The 21,172-nt window shown below is 39.0% G+C and overlaps 1 protein-coding gene across 4 annotated transcripts in view; it reads left to right on the top strand.

Moving 5' to 3' along the window:
- Positions 1 to 21,172, top strand: part of pex6 (peroxisomal biogenesis factor 6) — a 37,629-nt gene that overhangs the window by 5,572 nt on the left and 10,885 nt on the right. For 2 of the 4 annotated variants that reach the window (XR_012397962.1, XM_001332616.10), the window contains exons 4-14: positions 1,008 to 1,177; positions 1,279 to 1,362; positions 1,748 to 1,853; positions 5,046 to 5,182; positions 7,462 to 7,573; positions 9,186 to 9,388; positions 11,683 to 11,869; positions 12,738 to 12,814; positions 14,979 to 15,111; positions 17,048 to 17,253; positions 20,108 to 20,169. Coding sequence is in view for 2 of the 4 variants with exons in the window: in XM_001332616.10 (XP_001332652.6) it covers positions 1,008 to 1,177; positions 1,279 to 1,362; positions 1,748 to 1,853; positions 5,046 to 5,182; positions 7,462 to 7,573; positions 9,186 to 9,388; positions 11,683 to 11,869; positions 12,738 to 12,814; positions 14,979 to 15,111; positions 17,048 to 17,253; positions 20,108 to 20,169 (1,477 nt within the window). In the remaining 2 variants the exon portion in view is untranslated. Of the gene's footprint in view, positions 1 to 1,007; positions 1,178 to 1,278; positions 1,363 to 1,747; positions 1,854 to 5,045; positions 5,183 to 7,393; positions 7,574 to 9,185; positions 9,389 to 11,682; positions 11,870 to 12,737; positions 12,815 to 14,978; positions 15,112 to 17,047; positions 17,254 to 20,107; positions 20,170 to 21,172 lie in introns of those variants that run through there. The other 2 variants (XR_012397963.1, XM_073937656.1) reach the window with 2 other exon arrangements.

The following is a 21,172-nucleotide window of genomic DNA, read 5'->3' as shown; positions in this document are numbered from 1 at the left end:
GCACTTGAAATGCGAAACGCAGCGCTCAGAAATGGTTTAAAACAGTTGTCATGTCAACTGAAGTAAACAAAGCCAAGTTCGTAATGCTTGCCCCGCCTCTGCGCTCTTCTTATTGGCCCACCACTGCTCTAGCACTGAAATATCAGCTGTCAATCACTCAGTCAATGCCTTCTGGCTTGGGATGACAGAGAGAGCTACTACAGTGAAAAACTGTAAAGCGCTGGAGATGAGAATGAAGATAACACTGACAGATTTTGTTTTAGAAACCATCTAAAGTTACAAATAATGACACATCTTACTAGTGACCATGTGCTGAATGTTAATCCACCATCTACACTTTTCCAAGAGTGGGTAAAAGACTTCCGTTGGCTTCAAGTCCGCTATGAAAAGTCTGTAGGATGGAGTTTTCAGGTAACTGTTTGCCACATCTAGCACGACAGCTTCTGTTTAATGCTTTATATAATCACCAGATGCTGTCCGCCGTGCAAGTGGCAGCTATATGTCAAATTTAACACCACGTACACCATCACAAACAGGCTTGCACTGAGTAAACTAACATCGCTACTCATGAAAAGACCAGTATTGCTATTAACATGACGTATGCATATAATAAGGTACAGTACATGTCAAAAGCATCAGTGTAATATCAGACAGCACCTGTGAGAACAGCACAGTTATACCGTTACAGATTCATTCATGTCCAGCAGTGTGTGCAGGGCCGGTGAGCGCTCCGTGTATCTTTTGGTCACTCAGTTATGCTATAAAAAATCGATTTTCTTGTGAAAATGGGAGAACCCGGTAGTAACGGTGCTCATAATTAATAGGTGCGGCTAAATTTTGGCTGATGCGCCTATATTTTTAAAGTTCGGAGCACCGGTGCTACCAAGCAAAAAGGTTAATTTCGAGCCCTGTCTTAGTCATTTTATATACAGACTTTAGCAAGCAGATACCCGCTGTCTCTTGTCTGTGTGTCCAGTGATGTCTGATTATTCTGTCTCGTCCCACAGAGGTGGAATAAAGCTTCATCTCACACAGACCCTCAGGTCTCCGCCAGCGCATGCAGATGTTCATCTCCGCCGTTTGCTAAAGAGCTGCACATCGAAACCATCATTTCTCCAGACTACAGCGCTCTCGGGCTCTTCAGCAGCGTCCTTCACACACACTTCAGCAAACCCAGGTTCATTTAACACCTTCAGTCCCACAGGGCTCACATGCTTATTCAAAGCATTTACTCAAGTGACTCTATTCTGATCTCCCCCATGTTGTGTTTGTGTTCAGGCTTGTCCAGCAGGGGAATATTTTGGCCGTCCCGACACAAGGACATCCTGAGCTCATGGAGAACGGCTCTGAAGGCGTCCTCAGGTGCAGCTTTACCTTCATCTGCCCTTTAATCCAGAAATAACTGACCACAGGCTGTTTAATTATTAGATAATAGTGCAAACTATTGTTGTATTTCAGATATTTGTCAGGTTTTTGTCAAACTGCTTCTGTGTGCAGCACTAGTTTCTCCTCTAAAGCCTTCTGTTGTGTTTTGATGTGATTTTTGACTAAAATGACTGAAATCATTGAGTGTAGTGATATGATCATGTAATGTGCTCAAAACCTGCCGGAACGACTTTAACTGTGCATTTATCTGAAAATAAAGGCACGCCTAAGAATGCACACCAGCCAATCAGAGTCAAGCACTCAGCAGCCATGCAGAGATATGTTTAAAGGCTGATGTTGATGAAGGTTTTGTGGTTTGCAGGTGGCCTGTGCTGTATTTCAGGGTAAAGCAGGCGTGTGGGTTTTCCAGCGAGGAGGAAGAGGCTTCTTCATATCTGGCAGATTCCAGTCACACTTCGCTATACATGGTGAGAAATACCTTTCGTGGAGATATTAAGACTGTCAGTCAGGCATCTTCTGTTGTATTGTACAACCCTGAATCAGAAAAAGCTGGCACAGGATGAAAAACGCAAATAAAAAAGAGAGTAGTGACGTCCAGATTTATTTTGATATGCATTATATTGCAGACAATACAACAAACATTATTAAATGTGTTCCTCACACTGTGAAACCCAACAGTCCACTTTATCAAATGAAGTGAGTGGAGGTAACTCAAAAGTGACTGAAAGATAATTCTACTCATTTGAAGAGAGTTTTGAACTCACTGTTGAAGGTAATGAGTTCATAAAATACCTCATTACTTTAACTTAAATGGAGTAAGTTCACAGTGCTCATATAGATTAGTTTTTTTTTACTCAAATGGCTTGTAGCAGTCGGTTTCCTCAAGTGGTTTGAGTTGTCTTAACTTATTGAGTTTACAGTACTCACTTGGTTTGAGTTATCTGCCTTTATTGGGTTTTATTTTGCACTGTAAAAGTGATAAGTTACTTAAAGTGAGTAAACAAACTGCCTTAAAAGCAACACGTTGACTTTACAAAAATAATGTAAGTGAAGCCATTGTATCTTGAAACTGTTAAGCTGACTTAATTTTTATAATTATGCATATTATACTTACTCTTTAAAGTCAACTAATCCTTTTTTACAATGACAAACTATTTTAGCACGTCTCATTTCAAATAATTACTGCAGTTATTACAATATTACATATTTGGTGCTTTATTAAGTCTTTAAAATCTACAATTATAGCCTGTATTGAATTTAGAAGACGTACTGGAGTCTGAAAGAGCAGATTTAGTTTAGTTACTGTCATTTTGCTAGATTCGGAAAAGTAGAAAAAAAAAGTAAAATAATATACATATATATTTATTTAGAAATATAGATATATTTAATTTTTTTATATATATTTTTTCTACTTTTATTATATATATATATATATATATATATATATATATATATATATATATATATATATATATATATATAGATAGATAGATAGATAGATAGATATACATATATATATATATATATATATATATATATATATATATATATATATATATATATATATATATATATATATATATATATATATATATATACATATATATATATATATATATATATAATAAATGTGTATTGGAAAAAGTTATTAGATTTACTTTTATTAGGGGAAAAAAAGTGAATACAACTTGCATAATAATAAGAATTAAGTCAACTTAACAGTTTCAAGTTACAATGGGTTTACTTACATTATTTTTGTAAAGTCAACGTGTTTCTTTTAAGGCAATTTGTTTACTCACACTAAGTAACTAATCACTTTTTACAGTGTTTAAATTGCTTCGTTTACTCAAATGGATTAAGTTCACAGTACTCATTTGATTTATTTTTTGAACTTTTAAACGGTGTTACTTAAATGGTTGAACTCATTGGCCCTACTGTGAATTATTTATTTATTTTTCAAATATTTTGAAAATTGAAAACTTTTTACAGTATTTCCTATAATATTTTTTTCCTTCTGGAGAAAGTCTCATTTTGGCAAGAGTAAAAGCAGTTTTTAATTTTTTAAAGCTATTTTAAGGTCAATATTATTAGCCCCCTTAAGCTATAGTTGTTTTAATGGTCTACAGTAGAGATGCGCGGATGGGCTATTATTTCATCCGCAACCTCATGACAAAATTCATCATCCGTCCGCCATCCATCCGCACTAACACTTTTGACCAATTTTTAAAACCGCACCCGCCCGCCATCTGCTGATTGGGCTCTTTATTTGAATGGCTTATTCCTTTTTTTATTAAATGAATGTTTCTTTATTGATCATTATAGAATAGAGAATGACTTTAATGTAGACATGCAGTTAATCCAAACGTGCAAGTCATTAATTGACGACGCTTTGAAGTTACGCTAAAAAAACGAGGACGTGTCTTTTCACTTGATTCGATTCCTCGGTCCTTGAGTCTTTTCCTTGCGTCCTTCCCTCGTACCGTTATCCCGGTGGGGTGGAAACACGAGGAAAGAAAGCAAGGAAAGGAAACGAGGATGCACAAATAAGAAATGAGAAGCACCCGAGCTCTCAGAATATCAGCAGTGAACTCCGTCTCCAATCGGCGCACAGGGACAAAAGTAAATAAATAGCCTAAATTAAACGCACTGTACTATACAACTTTTTTTATTGTAGTCTAATAGAAAACGCAGACACATCATTTCAACATGCTGCTATTCAGCCTACTACTAAATGCCTATTTCACTTTATTTTTTTACTTAACGTAATATTATTAGCTGACCGAACTCAAAAGTTTATATTGAACATATGTGTAGCCTAAATAACATAGGCTAATTGGTTTAATATGCCTGACTTTAGGTCTAGTTTGATTTTTTTCTTGGCACAATGCAGGAATAAAATAGCATCTACAGTGTCAGGATTCAGACGGGAGCGCCTGCATAGCCACTATAATGCGCCCTGCTGCACTGAAGGAGCGCTCGCTCGCAGCACTTGTTGCTGAAATGCATAGAATTCTCTTGGAAAGGTTCTGTAGTCGTGGGAATGCCTGGCCTTATTTCTCCCAAAAGGAAGTAGATTTTCCTCTGCTGATCCGTCTATACGGAAGTTTGTAGAGGAATACTTCTGTACTTCATCCAGAATTAGTGTATCCGATTCCTCCTCCCATTCTGTGAAGTCAGACCTAGGCTTTTTCGTTGGTGCGCCAGCTATGAATATAAAAACAGTACAACCGCCCGCCACCCGCCCGAATTTAATTAAAATATTATTTTTTCGTAACGTCATCCGCCCGATCCGCGGTTTATCCGCGGAGTCCGCGGCTATAACCGCCAACCGCGCATCTCTAGTCTACAGAACAAACCACTGTGATACACTGACTTGCCTAATTACTCTAACTTTACCCTAATTACCCTAGTTAAGCCTTTAAATGTCACTTTAAGCTGAATATTAGCATCTTGAAGAATATCAAGTCTGATATTATTTACTGTCATCATGGCAAAGAGAAAGTAAATCAGTTATTAGAGATGAGTTATTAACACTATTATGATTAGAAAATCGTCTCTCCCTTAAACAGGAGTTGAGGGAGAATATTGGGCTTTTAATGCAGGAGGTCCAATAATTCAGTCCTCAACTAAGCATTCAAGCTGTGATTGGTTGTCCACAGGGAGGCTCCGCCCACAGTCTGTGCCCATACTCTGTGCTGCCGGAAGCTTCATCTTTCTGGATAAGTCTCAGTCCTCCTGGTCTCTCCAGCACTGTAGAAAAACTGATCACCATCATCCAGCCTCACCTCAACGAAAGGTCTGTACTGTGCTTTTACTATCAATAAGGTGCTCACAGGCCTTCTGCACAAAACTAGGGCTGCGCGGTTATTTTGGTCATAATCTTAATCATAATTATTTGAAATGGCCGTATGTCCTAAAGGTTTTTCCTCTTGTAAATAATGGCTCGTTTTCCACTGAGAGGTATAGTATGGTACAGCACGGGTCACCTTCATCAGGCTTGTGTTTCCACTGCCTAAAGGGTACGACGTGGACGTCATTTTTACTCAAGGAAATGTCACAGATAAGCCGTACGGGTTGTTCACACATCATATGAGAAGCACTTCTCACAAAATAGACGCTTTACACACATAAATACTGTGTATAAATGTTCATTACTAACCTTTCTATCAACATGAGTTGAATATATCTGCAGATCAATGATAAAATACGAAATATCCTACTGTAAAGTCTGCGATTATATAAAATAAATAAAGAAATGCAGCATATATGAACACATACAGCCCGTTACAGTCTCCGATATGATAGCAACTACAGATAAACTACACACAGCAGACATTTAGTCCTTATTTAGGTTCAAAAACAACAGGAAATATAGCCTACAGTCAGTGCAAACCTCTCATCTGTATCTTTAATCTTCACCAGCACATGTAGTAAAGGGCGGATTTAACCAATAAGTGAGGTAAGCGGCCGCTTAGGGCCCCAGGAAATCTGGGTTCCCCCAATAAATATCTATAAGCATATCTCTCTTATATGAGATTACCAAAGCTAACTCAGAATATAATTGTTATTAATCAATATTTGTATATACTGGTCCATATATTTATGATGTATTGTTTTTTTACCAATTTAAGATATTTGACAATGTTAAGATAATATATTGCATTTTGGCATGGTTTTTGACTTATTTATGAACTATTTATGGACATAAAATTAAATTAAAAATAGCCTGCATTTGAAGAATAATGTGTTCCTGGACTTCACTGAGCTCAAGTGATAGTTTAATGCATAAAAATTGTGAATGAACTTGACTGTTGATGTCTTAAATCAGGGGTGTCCAAACTTTTTGGGCCGAGGGCCAGATGCAAAAAAAACAACGTTGTCGTGGGCCAAATTTTACACACATCACACAGACACGCATATATATATATATATATATATATATATATATATATATATATATATATATATATATATATATATATATATATATATATATATATATATATATATATATATATATATATATATTTTGACCTTAAATGGTTCATAAAAAAATTAAAACCGCTTTTATTCTAGCCGAAATACAACAAACAAGTCTTTCTCCAGAAGAAAAAATATTATCAGACATACTGTGAAAATGTCCTTGCTCTGTTAAACATCATTTGGGAAATATTTAAAAAAAGAAGAAATAAATCAAAGAGGGGCTAATAATTCAGACTTCAACTGTGTGTATATAGATAGATAGATAGATAGATAGATAGATAGATAGATAGATAGATAGATAGATAGATAGATAGATAGATAGATAGATAGATAGATAGATAGATAGATAGATAGATCATAACAAGAACTGCTGCTTAATTGAATGCATTTAATAGCGACACCCGGTGGTTATTTATTGAATTACGTTCATTTTTGTATAGCGGGCCAGATTCTATTGATATTTATAAAAAGCCTCGCAGGCCGCCACAAAACTGATTGCGGGCCGCAGATGGCCCGCGGGCCGTAGTTTGGACACGCCTGTCTTAAATAATGATGTCAAATAACCAACATTTCTCATAATGGATGTATCTCATTTTGCAACGAAGCTCTTCATATAAATATATATGTATTATTATTATGGTGTGATGTCTCGGCTGTGTTTTTAAATAGCGCTTCCTTTGTTTTCATTCTCTTATTTCAGCGAGTGATCTCTGTAAACCAATAGCGCTCAGCTGCGCGTCTAGCTCCTCCTGTTGGTAGCCTATTTTTCGTGCTAGGCACCCTTTGCAAAGGGAAACCAAAAAAATGGTACGGTACAGTTCACTTTTAGGTACCCTTTGACAGTGGAAACGGCCATAAAAACGTACCAAACCGTACCGTACCACTCAGTGGAAACGGGCCCTATGGTAGAGAATACACCTGTTCATTTCAAAGATCATTCAATTTCACAATTCTTAATACTGAAGCAAAATGGGACACTAAAACACTCCATTTTAGCTAATTGTTTTTTTTTTTACCCACACAGGTCATGTAACTGGAAACCATCAAGGATTGTTCATTTTTAATAGACATTTAACATTTGTTTTGTTGCAGCACTTTAATTTTAAAAAGAGGCTGTTCGATTCTTCTGATGGGTCCAAATGGCAGTGGTAAATTCACTGCGGTGAGAGCGGTTAGCAGGAGGCTACATCTGCATCTGATTAAGGTGAACAGTCATCTAGTTCTCTTTGATTTTTCCTGCATTCATATATATATATATATATATATATATATATATATATATATATATATATATATATATATATATATATATATATATATATATATGTGTGTATACATATATATATATATATTTACAGTTTTGTCTGGTTCTTGAATTCTTGAATCTGATTGGCTGATAGCCGTGAGATATTTTGCCAGTAACATCACACAAAGGCCTCTTCACCTTTATGTATTACCATGCCCACATACAAGCAGAGAGACACTACAGTTTGACAAATATTATTGCTGTTAGGCAACATAATGTACTTTTGAGGCTATTTTAGTTGAGAATGTAGTTGTTTAGATTGCAACTATGCAGTTTATTTACAAGGATAGTGCCTACCCTTAATGTAGTTTTCCAGTTTATAACTAAATTAATTTAAAATTATTAACTACAGTAACAACATTAAGATCCTGATCCATCAGCTGTTTTAGTGTCTGTCAGCTTTGTTTTGTTGACTGTTTGTCTCCATCTAGTGTCTGAATAATGCTCAGGTTAGTGTATACTCCATCAGTTTGTCAGCTTTGCATTTAATTAACGACTCTATATACTATTACTGCACAGAAGGATGTTTTGTGCCTAATTTTTATTTTCTGCGGCAAGTAGCCATGTAATAAGTGGTATAAAGTACATCCAGATGGTTGTTTTTGCAGCATAAACCCCTCTGTCATATACAAAAGCTACTAATAAACCAGTGCGGCTTTATTCTGAGATAACAACCTCCTGGATGTACTTTATCCCTAACATAATACATATAGACAGTAAACACACATACAGTGAGGGAATTAAGTATTGAACATGTCATGTTTTGTCCTGGGAATAATATTTCTTAAGGAGCTGTTGACATGGGATTGAAGCAGATTTTGGTAAACTAAAACAATACAAACATGAAAACGAAATAAAACAAAACAAAAGTGAGTTCTGTGTGATAGCAATGAAATAATACTAGTACTGAACTACTGGAATGCATTTAATACTGTATATAAAAGTTTTTTTTAAAGACGCCTCTCATATGGGGAATGAAGGCACATGCATTACTCAAGTGTGAATTTTTCACAAACGCCAACACAGATTCAAAATCCTGATGGTTCTTTGGGTCTCGTCTATTAAATCTCAGCTTTTATCTTGTATTCTCTATTAGATTCAGGTCAGGTAATTGGCTAGGCCATTCTACAGCTTGATTTTCTTTCCCTGAAAGAACTACTACGTTGCTGAAGAACTACTGAGAGATTTCAGCTGCTGTCTGGGCTTTCCATGTCTTTTGGCACCTTCCTTTCTTCATGTGTTCAATAGATTTTACGTTTGTCATTTCATTACACAAAACTTTATTTATAAACTAATAAGTTTTGATTTCTTTTCATATATGGATTTCTTTTGTTGTTACAAACATCTGGTGAAATTTCAAGCCAACGGCATCTGACAAATGGTGACGTGTTCAATGTTCATTTCCCCCACTTCATCTTATGTATTTACAAACTCTTATTTAGATTGTGATTAATCTTAGCCCAGCACTAGCTATCATACGAGTGGATTTTCAAAGATGCTGTGTGTGCAGGTGGACTGTGTGACTCTGTGTGCCGACACCGCAGCTGCCAGCGAGGCTAAGATCAAGTCTGTCTTTGAGAGGGCGGAGCTCCATCACCCGTGTCTTCTGTTGCTAAGAAACCTGCAGCTACTCGGCCAGTCACGAGACGGCGCTGAGACCGACTGCAGGGTCGCTGCAACCCTCTGCCAGCTCATTGCAGCTGTTCATACCAGGTGAGGTGCCAACAACTGCAGAGTCCACGCAAACGCAGATCTTATAGAGATAATGTCATGGAAAAACACTTTCATTTAGTGGGCGGCACGGTGGCTCGGTGGTTAGCACTGTGCCCTCACAGCAAGAAAGTCGCTGGTTTGAGTCTCAGCTAGGTCAGTTTGTTTTTCTGTGTGGAGTTTGCATGTTCTCCCCGTGTTGGCGTGGGTTTCCTCCAGGTGCCACAATCCAAACACATGTGCTATTGGGGAATTGATGTACTAAATTGGCCGTAGTGTATGAGTGTGTGGGTGTTTCCCAATACTGGGTTGCAGCTGGAAGGGCATCTGCCGGGTAAAACATTGCTAGCTTAGTTAGCAGTTCATTCCCCTGTGGCAACCCCTGATAAATAAGGGACTAAGCCAAAGGAAAATGAATGCTTGTATAGAGTGTGTTTTTCTACAGGTGGTTTGTAAGGCCCACTCTCCTTTACCTCTCCTCCTCTATCTTTCATGCAGTGTGTAATGCAGCTCTTTATGAATGTAAATGGGCTGCGAAGACTTTAGGGTGTTATTAATAAAAAAAGAAAGTCATGAGACGTCAGGACTTATTTAATTACCATGACAAATGTATGTAGATCCATATTTGCATCATGCAAGGCACGGTTTGGAATGAACCGATCCTATAAAGAAACTCTTTGAACAATGAGGTGATGGTTAAAGTATATTAAGAGAAAATAAATCAGTTTTTATGACATTGGATGCATGTAAAACTAATAAAGCTGACCACCAAACCTAAATGATGAACATTTTAAAGGGATAGTTCACCCAAACATTGTTTAGTTACTCACCCTTCACTTATTCAAAACCTTCACGAGCTTCTTTCTTCTGTCGTACAATGGAAGATACTTTGAAGAATATCACACATTGTGCTCTATCATACACCCAGTAGCAGTCAATTCGGTATTGGTTCAGTAATAATCATAACCAGTTATTCTATACTGACGTCATTTATCTCATATGCGCTGTCGCGAGGGAGGCGAGCGTGAGTATTTACAACAATCTCTCGGCTGTGTGTTTTAAACATGGCGGCTCTTCTGATTTAATTCTGGCTTGTTGCGTAATCGAATGACGTATCTCTGTAAACCAATTGCGTTCAGCTGTGCATCTAGCTCCGCCTTTTAGTGCCCTTTCTCGTGTTTGGTACCCTTTCAAAAGTGTGCCGAAAAAGTGGTACGGTACTGTTCGGTACACCTTTTGACAGTGGAAATGGCCATAAAAGCGTACCAAACTGAACCGTACCGTACTACTTAGTGAAAACGGGCCAAAATTTAACTAGACATCGCAACGACGCATAGTGCAAGCTCTGTGATTGGTTGGCTTGGTAGCGCTGACAAGTGTGGGCGGGACCGAGAGCCGCACGAGTCCGTTGGAGCGATTGTTTACAAGTGTGGAGTCCCGTGAAGGAGCTCCGGATGGAAAGTTTTGTTTTGTGTTTACCTTATGGTTAAAGTTGTTGCACGTCCGCCAGTTCCTGCCTCAAAATGAGCGCGTTTGAGCCACTTGTACATTTAAGGAAGCGTTCAGAAAAAAACAAAACACCAGCGAAGAAACTCGACACAGAGGAATGTAAACACCTCACTACCAACTAGTGTTTCGGAAGTGTATTGCAGAGTAACAGAAACGTCGCGCCGATTAGTGATTTACATACTAAGTCAATACAAAAGCGGAAATAGACATCCTGCGGCATGATACGCGCGACTGAAGCGACGGGAATTGAGCGTTTTGCGCATAAAATCCATGTTAGCCATTTAGCAACGAAGCTAGAGTGACTGGGAAGACAGAAGCCCTGCCCATCACGCCAATCTGCGTTTGTTGTGAAGTAAATTTGACGCGCAAATAAAGTGGATTATTTCACGCGCGAATGAAGCGAGTAAACTCAAATGTTCACGCGTCTATTTACACAGGAATATCGCGATTTATCCGCTCGTTCCGCGTCTGGTGGGAACACAGCATTACCTGAAGAACTCAATTAGTTTGATCAGGTGTGATTAATTAGTGTTGGAACTAAACTGAGGGCTGCAGCCCTCCAATAACTAAGTTTGACATCCCTGGCTCAAAGGGACTACCTGCTACAAACCTGCATTGACTTCCATTGTAGGTCAAACAAAAACTATAGAAGTCAATGGTTACAGGTTTGCAACATTTTTCAAAAGATCTTCTTCTGTTTTCAGAGTTTGGTTTGGGTGAGTAAATAGTGAGAAAATGTTGACGTTGGGTTGAACCGTGCCTTTAAATGTCCTTGCCTTGTCCTGCAGTGTGGTGGTGGTTGGGTCGGTGAGCAGCCAGCACGAGTTACCCTCAGATGTGATGGCGGCGTTTGTCCACCAGGTGGCGATAGAGAGCCTGTCGGAGGACCAGCGGAGGACGGTGCTCTCCAGCCTCAGCGAGGACCTGCTGTTGGGGAAAGACGTCAATCTGGGCAGGATAGCCAAACAGACCGCTGTGAGATCATCTCATTTGTGCATGTTCAGTCGTCCATTAGCTTCATTTTCTCTGAAGTCAAAACTGGAAATGACATCACACCTTTAAAGTCTTTGCACACTGATGTCCGAAATTTCTTTGTTGTGATCATATGCAAGATATTCATCACATACACACCTTACACACTGAGTCTGATGCGTATTAATTAATATATTTACTTCAATCCATCTGTTTCGTCTTATTATTGTATTGTCAATATAAAAGCAAGGCGACGGGGTGGCGCAGTGGGTAGAACAAGCAAGTCTCACAGCAAGAAGGTCGCTGGTTCGATCCTCGGCTGGGTCAGTTGGCGTTTCTGTGTGGAGTTTGCGTGTTCTCTCTGCGTTCGCATGGGTTTCCTCCGGGTGCTCCGGTTTCCCCCACAGTCCAAACACATGCGGTACAGGTGAATTGGGTAGGCTAAATTGTCCATAGTGTATGAGTGTGTGTGAATGTGTGTGTGGATGTTTTCCAGAGATGGGTTGCAGCTGGAAGGGCATCCGCTGCGTAAAAACTTGCTGGATAAGTTGGCGGTTCATTCCGCTGTGGCGACCCCGGATTATTAAAGGGACTAAACCGACAAGAAAATGAATGAATGCATTTCAAGTCTTACAGGGTGTACAGCTGATCTGGGAGTCAGCGCTCATTCACTGATACATACATGTTATATATATGATATATGTTTACCCGTCACTCGTTTTTTTTTTTTTCTCCCACCTATTTTTTTTCTTCCTAGATGTTCAATCAGAGCATGTTACTATAAATGATGGGGAAAAATTTCAAAGCTATCTTTCTGAAATTGAAAAACACTTTGTCTCATTGCGTAATCCAAATGTGTGTGTTTCTATAGGGATTTGTTTTAGGAGATCTGTGCGCACTTCTGACCAATGCTGGAAAAGCTGCTCACAGGAGACTTGTGGAGACGTAGTAAGTGTTTTTTCCTGCTCTACTCACACCGCTGGCTTCAGTAAGGCACACTCTTTAAGTCTATTTTATTATTATTATCGTTTCCTTTAATTAGCCAGGAGATCACACTGAGACAGTACTGTCTCTTCTACTAGTGAGACCTGGTCAAGACGGCAGACAGCACATAAAGTTTCACATAAAAATAAAACAAATATACAAAATCACCAATCATAAAAGGATCAGATTATAAAAAGCAATTAAGACGTTGTGCAGAAGATAAGTGAAAAAGAGTGTCAAGATGAAGCTGATTTAGATGAAGCTGATTTTGCAGCTCATTCCAAGCCCTTGGAGCATAAAAGGAGAAAGCACATTGGCCAAGTTCTACCTTAGCGGTCTACCTCCGATAGGAGCACCTCCAATTCACATTCTGTCAAGTTTCTCTTCTTGCTTGCTTTTGCCGTCGCTTTTTTTTTTTGGTTTTGCCGAAGTGGAGTCATTAGAATATTTATTAGGGTCGGCGCAATAGCCTAGTGGCTAGCGCGCTGACATATGGTGCAATAGCACATCAGGGCGTCGCGAGTTCGAATCCCAGCTCGACGACATTTCCCTACCCTACCCCCTCTTTCTCTCTCCCACTTCGCTACCTGTCTCAATACTGTCCTATCTAATAATAAAGGCAAAAAGGCCAAAAATAAATCTTTAAAAAAAAAAGAATATGTATTAGGGGCAGGAGGTAGTTTCACGTTCATTCTGATGTACAAAGAGAATAAGCGTGGGATTCCGCGTACGCAGTGTTTCATACATCGGTATTTTTTACTGCGTACGCACATTTACATCTTAGTCTGTACGCATTGTTTTAGTATTAATTCAACTCAAGTCTTTCTACATGAGGACTCAGATCATTGCTTTCACTGAACTCTTGGGGTTTCTACTTTACTTGATCCTAAAGATCTGAGGGATCTGTAATGTATTGAGCTCCTAGGTCATTTAGGGTGCTTTCACACTTGGTTCAATTAGCAGGACTGTACCCAAGTTCAATTGTCCCCCCCTTGCCACCCGGTTGGTTTGTGTTCACACTGTTTTTTTTTCCTTCTGAACCCCGGTATGCTTGCATCATCGAGCTGCTGTTTTGTTTACGTTGTTAGGTGGCGGCCGCGAAAGCAAGCGCCGAAATGAAAAGACGTTCGCACAACGCGGTCATTCTGCTTTTACTGAAGCCTTTTATTTTGGATGTACAGAAAGCGACTCGCATCGATCTGCCCCAAACATATTATAAACATTCAGAACATCACACAGTGTCTGCAGAAGCTGTCAGTCTCAGTCCCACTTGTCACCAAGGTACGGTAAGTGACACACACACAGGGCTGGCGCGTCCATAGAGGCGACCTAGGCAGCCGCCTAGGGCAGCAGAATAGAGAGGGCGGCATCCGAACACAGGGCCGGCGCGTCCATAAAGGCGACCTAGGCGGCCACCTAGGGCAGCAGAATAGAGAGGGCGGCGTCTGCGACACCTCCCTTACCACCCGCGTCGTTGGTTATGTCCGCGACACCTCCCTCACCACCCGCATCCTCGGTTATGTCCGCGACACCTCCCTCACCACCCGCATCCTCAGTTATATCCACGCCTAGGGCGGCAGAATAGAGAGGGCAGCGTCCGCAACACCTCACTCCCCCCACCCCTTCCCCCCCGCTATTCACTTTGATAACCAGTCACTTTCGGGTTGAGGGCGGCGTGATTGTCCTTTGCCTAGAGCGGCAGTTCAGCTTGCTCCGGCCCTGCACACACACACACGGACGAACGAACGTTATGAAAACGATAGTTTGTTGTACAGTCGGTGGTTCACTTCCAATAGTTGGTACGATTGCATTCACATCAGAAGTAAACCGTACCAGAGTTCGCATGAACCGTACCCCAGACCACCTCTTTCAGGCGGACTCGGGTACGGTTTACGGGTGCACACTCAAGTTCAGAAGACTTCACACTAGCTAAACGAACCGTACTATGACGTCAAATGAACCCGCGTGCAGACCAGTGTGAAAGCACCCTTAGTGATTCATAGACAAGTAGTAATACTTTAAAATCTATCCTGAATGTGACTGTAAGCCAGTGTAGAGACCTGAGGACAGGTGTGATGTGCTCTGGTTTTCTGTAGTGTGGATGAGAAGTGAATGTTGTGTTTGGTAGTTTTCCAGAAGCAGTGAGTGAACAGGAGGAGGAGGATCTGTGTGTTTCTGGGGTCAGTGTTACCTCTGAGGACTTCAGCGCAGCGCTGGACGTCCTGCAGGAGGCGCATTCACAAGCTATTGGAGCACCTAAAGTACAGTTACCCTGCTTTTATTGACATGTTTTACGCAGTAGACAGAGAATAGACAATCAGACAAATATAACAAAATATAACAGACTTAAAGGTCCTGCGAAGTGCTTTAAAATGTGTGTTTTTTTTAACGATGTTTGGCGTAATCTCAACTGAAGCATGAAGAGTGGGCGGGGCATAGAGTAGCTCCTCCCGTTTAAAAACAGCCAAGAGTGTTTAGTTTTTCTCACAGCTTTGCCATTGAGAGTGGTTAAGCTCAAGCGCATCAAATGAGCAGCCAATAAGAAGAAGGGGCGGGGCATGTCAGACACTAGAGAGCATTTGATTGGCTAGAAGATTTGATTAGAAACTAAAGTATGAGGTGACGGCAAAAAAATTGTTGATCCGATTAGGCAGAAGTGACAGACTGCAAACTTTTGATGTGTCCATGTTTGTATCAGTAGAAGATGATAAACATCCAAAGGTTGCAGTTTGTCACTTCCGCCTAAATAAGTGAATGTATAAATATTTTTTATGTCACCTCATATTTCTGACCATTCAAATGCTTTCTAGTATAGTCCCTTACTAAAGGACTGATAGCCCTGCCAAAAAGTACTATTAGCATTGTCATAAATTACAAATATCCCATCCCTTAAGTACTAATAGCTCCATCCTAAATGACAGATAGCCCCGCCCTAAATGACTGATAGCCCTGCCCTGAATGACTGATAGCCCCGCCCTAAATGACTGATAGCCCCGCCCTAAATGACAGATAGCCCCGCCCTAAATGACTGATAGCCCTGCCCTATATGACTGATAGACCCTCCCTAAATGACTGATAGCCCCACCCTATGTGACTCATAGCCCTGCCATAATTGACTGATAGTTCCGCCCTAAATAAATTGTAGCCCCTCTCTAAATTACTGATAGCTCCGCCCAAAATTACTTATAGCTTCACCCTAAATGACTAATAGTTCCACCCTAAATGACTAATAGACCCGCCCAAAATGACTGGTAGCCCAGCCCTAAATGACTGATAGCCCCGCCCTTAAATGACTAATAGACTCTATCTAAATGACTGATGGGCCCACGGTGAATAATTCATTACCCCGCCCTAATTGACTGGTAGCTCCGCCCTAATAACTTATAACCCCTCTCTAAATTAATGGAAGTCCAGCCCAAAATTACTTACAGCTTCACCCTAAATGACTAACAGCCCTGCCCTTAATACAAAATAGCTCCACTCTAAATTCCTAATATACCCACCCTTAATGACTGATAGCCCTGCTCTAAATGACTGATAGGTCCGCATTAAATGACTGATAGCTCCACCCGAATAGACTGATATACCCATCCTAAAAGACTGATAGCCCCGCCCTAAATGACTAATAGTTCCACCCTAAATTACTGATAGCTCCACCCTAAAAGAGTGATAGCCCCATCCTAAAAGACTGATAGCCCCGCCCTAAATGACTAATAGTTCCACCCTAAATTACTGATAGCTCCACCCTAAAAGACTGATAGCCCCACCCTAAAAGACTGATAGCCCCACCCTAAATGACTGATAGCTCCACCCTAAATGACTGATAGCTCCACCCTAAATGACTGATAGCCCCACCCTAAAAGACTGATAGCTCCACCCTAAATGACTGATAGCTCCACCCTAAATGACTGATAGCTCCACCCTAAATTACTGATAGCTCCACCCTAAATGACTGATAGACCAACCCTAAAAGACTAATAGCTCCACCCTAAATTACTGATAGCTCCACCCTAAATGACTGATAACCCCACCCTAAATGACTAATAGACCAACCCTAAAGTTGTTATAAATGAATAAAGTTTTATAAATGAATGAAGCGCTCAGATTCATGGCTTATAATAAGCACTGCTATATAGATATTAAAATAAGAAGAGTAAATGTTGATTTAATGGCTGATGTTGTGTTCTCTTCACTCAGATCCCGGCGGTAAGCTGGCAGGACGTCGGCGGTCTCCAACAGGTGAAGAAGGAGATCCTGGACACCATTCAGCTTCCCCTGGAGCATCCGGAGCTGCTGTCGCTGGGCCTGCGGCGCTCCGGACTCCTGCTCTACGGGCCGCCAGGCACCGGGAAAACCCTGCTGGCCAAAGCTGTGGCCACTGAATGCACCATGACCTTCCTCAGGTAACCCCTGCCTAATGTTTGAGTCAGAATTATTAGCCCCCCGGTATATTTTCCCTCAGTTTTTGTTAAACGGAGAGCAGATTTTGTTCAACATATTTCTAATCATAATAATTTTAATATTTATTTCTAATAACTGATTTATTTTCTCTTTGCTATGATGACAGTAAATAATATTAGACTAGAATAATTACTAGTATTCAGCTTAAATTGACGTTTAAAGGCTTAACTAGGGTAATTAGGGTAAAGTTTGGGTAATACGGCAAGTCATTGTATAACAGTGCTTTATTCTGTAGATCACAGGAGTCAAACTCAGTTCCTGGAGGGCCGCAGCTCTGCACAGTTTAGTTCCAACCCTAATTAAACACACCTGATCAAACTAATTGAGTCCTTCAGGCTTGTTTGAAACCTACAGGTAAGTGTGTTGGAGCAGGGTTGGAACTAAACTGTGCAGGGCTTCGGCCCTCCAGGAATTGAGTTTGACACCCCTGCTGTAGACTATTAAAACATATAGCTTAAAAGGGGTTAATAATATTGACCTTAAAATAGGTTTAAAACTATTAAAAACTGCTTTTATTCCAGCCGAAAAAAAACAAATAAGACTTTCTCCAGAAGAAAAAATATTATAGGAAATACTGTGAAAATTTCCTGAATCTATTCAACATCATTAGGGAAATATTTGAAAACAAATCAGCATCAACATCCATAATAATCACATCACAGGATGGTCAGTGTCGTGTGTTTGAGCCACAGATCAGAACATTGATCCATACAAAGTCCGCATGAACCAGAAGCTGTGACTGTTTGTTTTTTGTGTTGTGACGCAGAGAAACTGAATATTAAAACAGTGGGTGTGGCTTGTTTTTTCTACTGCAAGCTGATTGGCTGTAGTAGAGAGTTATTATAGCCTAACACAGTGGTTCTCAAACTTTTTTCACCAAGCACCACCTCAGAAAAAATAGTCTCTTCAAGTACCACCATAATGACCTGTATTGAAATACAGTAGCGTAGTAGGCCTAATTAAGCAGCTAAAGCTCTGTACAGTTCTAAAATGAGGCAGATAAATTTCTAATATTATGAATATTTATTATTGTCAGCCACTTTTAACATAAAAAATAGCTTGAACATTAACACTGCCCTGTGCCTAAAGTTAAAAAATAAATAAATAATGTTTAGATTAAAATGTGCTTCTAAAAGTAAACTAGAAATGTTCTTAAAAAGTAAAAAGAAAACTGCTGTACTTAAATGTAAAGTATTAACATATAGTAGCCTATTTATAAAAACCTGAATTTTTCCTTGGACCTCATTAATAAAGGCTATTTCTGATCATATTAATATAAAATGTTATTGAAAAAATTTGAAATAGATGCTGCATGTGACTTATTTGTATATCTTTGAAATCTAAACATTAGCTTTAAATCTATGACTTGGATTCACATATTTAATTTAGAAATTAGATCTGCCTACTGCGTGTTATAGGCTTTGTGTGTCATTAAACCATACCTGTCGACATTGGGATATAAAAATACAGGATAAGCCCCCGACAACCATTACAAATATGGGGAGGAGATTAGCTTTGATGGAATACATAACAAACATTAGAAAGTTAAAAAATAAAAGGTTTAGCCTATTAGAGTCAATTTACTGAAAGGGTTAAAAGTCAAAGGGTTAAAGTGTGTCCATTTTTTTTTTTACTTAAATTATTCAGCGACTCCTCCACGTACCACTAGAAGGAAGCCTGCGTACCACTAGTGGTAGATGTACCACAGTTTGAGAACCACTGACCTAGCAGACTCCTCGAGCTCACCATTTTGTTTGTTGTTTAAACTGACAGCTGAAGGGGCGTGGTTAAGTGTGTTAGCCCCGCCCAATACCTCAGACTCATCTAATCTGAGAATTTAACTGGAAACAAACAGGTGTATTTTCTGATTTCGATTAAAGTTAAAAGAGCAAACTGTTTGTTTTCCTAATGACATGCAAGGATGAAACTAGAAATGTGAGCTAACAAAATCAACATGATTGGCTTTGGTTTAATTTGTTCTGTGTGCTTTTAAGCAGTGTGTGAATTATACATCGCTTGTCACTAGTTTGCATTCCTGCACCAATAAAAGGATGACCATGAGAGATTGCATGCACATGAGTTTTTTTTTTTTTTTTAAATATGCTTCTAAATTTACTTTAATTAAATAAATTTAAGATTAAATGTAGACACAAACACTTATTTTACAAGAAAAGAGTCTTACATAGTGTTGTTTAAACACTTGTCCTGCATAGCCTGCTGGGCAAGGTCATGCACTCGCAATGGTATGAACCATTACAGGGGTGGACAAATGTATACTTGTATGATCTATTATTATAATTATTAGCATTGTCATTTAAGATCTAGATCAGAGTAAGCTATTTCTCGCTATTAAAGGGTTGACCACACAGAAATCTTGTTTTGATGTCCTTTAGGGGGGGATGAAGCGTTAGTTATGGGCTCAAACCCCCCTGTAAGTCACACGCTGTGTTTAAGGCCGTGTGAGCATTTCATTAAACCGTGCAGGCTCAAGAAATAATAAGGGTTGCAGCTTTAATAAAGATTAATTCTGTTTAATTATTAATACCATGTAGTCTATATAGTGGTTAGATTGTAGTAGAATTAGCTACATTATTTTGCCTGTGGATTTGACTATGCATGTTTGATATATTACATGTTGTTTGATTTATGCATGCTTGATATATTGATACTATCCCTGTGTAATATGATTAATTCTCTCTGAATAGAGTTTTTCTGGTGAAATTGGGTTCATATTGCAATCTACTATAAGTGTTTAGAGATCTGCAATAAATCTCATTGTGTCGTGTTTGTTTTCAGTGTGAAGGGTCCCGAACTCATCAACATGTATGTTGGTCAGAGTGAAGAGAACATCAGACAGGGTAAGAGGAAATAAACCTCATCATTTGTATTTTGTGGGTTTTTTTTGTAACTTCCTTTTAAAATTACTTTAATTATTAGTGTTTAAGTGTGTATTTTACACTAGTCTTCTCGAGTTTTTTGTTATCTCTATTAGGGTAGGGCAGGTAGACGATGCCAGACTTTGATGTTGGGCCGGTTTACAGCTGATCACTTCATGTGTTGGGAAGGCTGTTGCATCTGGCTGTTGCACATACACACATACAGTTGAAATATTCACCCCTCTTGTGAATTTATTTATTTCTTTTTTTCAAATATTTCCAAACTGATGTTGAACAGATTCTGGAATTTTTCACAGTATGTCTGATAATATTTTTTTCTTCTGAAGAATGTCTCATTTGTTTTATTTATTTATTTATTTTTATTATTTTAGGGTTAATATTATTAGCCCCCTTAAAGGGTCACGAAACGCCAAAACACCTTTTTTGAGATGTTTACAGATATACACAGTTGAAGTCAGAATTATTCGCCCCCCTTTAATTTTTTTTTCTTTTTTTAATATTTCCCAAATGATGTTGAACAGATTCAGGAAATGTTCACAGTGTGTCTGATAATATTTTTTCTTCTGGAGAAAGTCTGATTTGTTTTATTTCGGCAAGAATAAAAGCAGTTTTTAATTTTTTAAACACTATTTTAAGGTCAATATTATTAGCCCCTTTAAGCTATTTTTTTTCCCGATAGTCTACAGAACAAACCATCGTTGTACAATAACTAATTACCCTAACCTGCCTAGTTAACCTAATTACTCTAGTTAAGCCTTTAAATGCCACTTAACTTATAAAAATATTAATAAAAATACTTGTTTCCAGTCCTCAGTCCTTCAGTTCCACTTAAGATCTCCGTGACCTCTAGTTTGAGGGCTCCTGAAAATAGTAACAAAGAGACAGGCAAATCCCCTGAACATTCCTACATAAAGCAGTGTGTTTAACTTATTTATTAGTTAAAATCAGTTTAAAGTTAAATAAT

The sequence above is a fragment of the Danio rerio genome, chromosome 22 (assembly GCF_049306965.1).
Source record: "Danio rerio strain Tuebingen ecotype United States chromosome 22, GRCz12tu, whole genome shotgun sequence".
NCBI classification, from domain to species: domain Eukaryota; kingdom Metazoa; phylum Chordata; class Actinopteri; order Cypriniformes; family Danionidae; genus Danio; species Danio rerio.
This window is presented reverse-complemented; position numbering and strand designations above follow the sequence as displayed.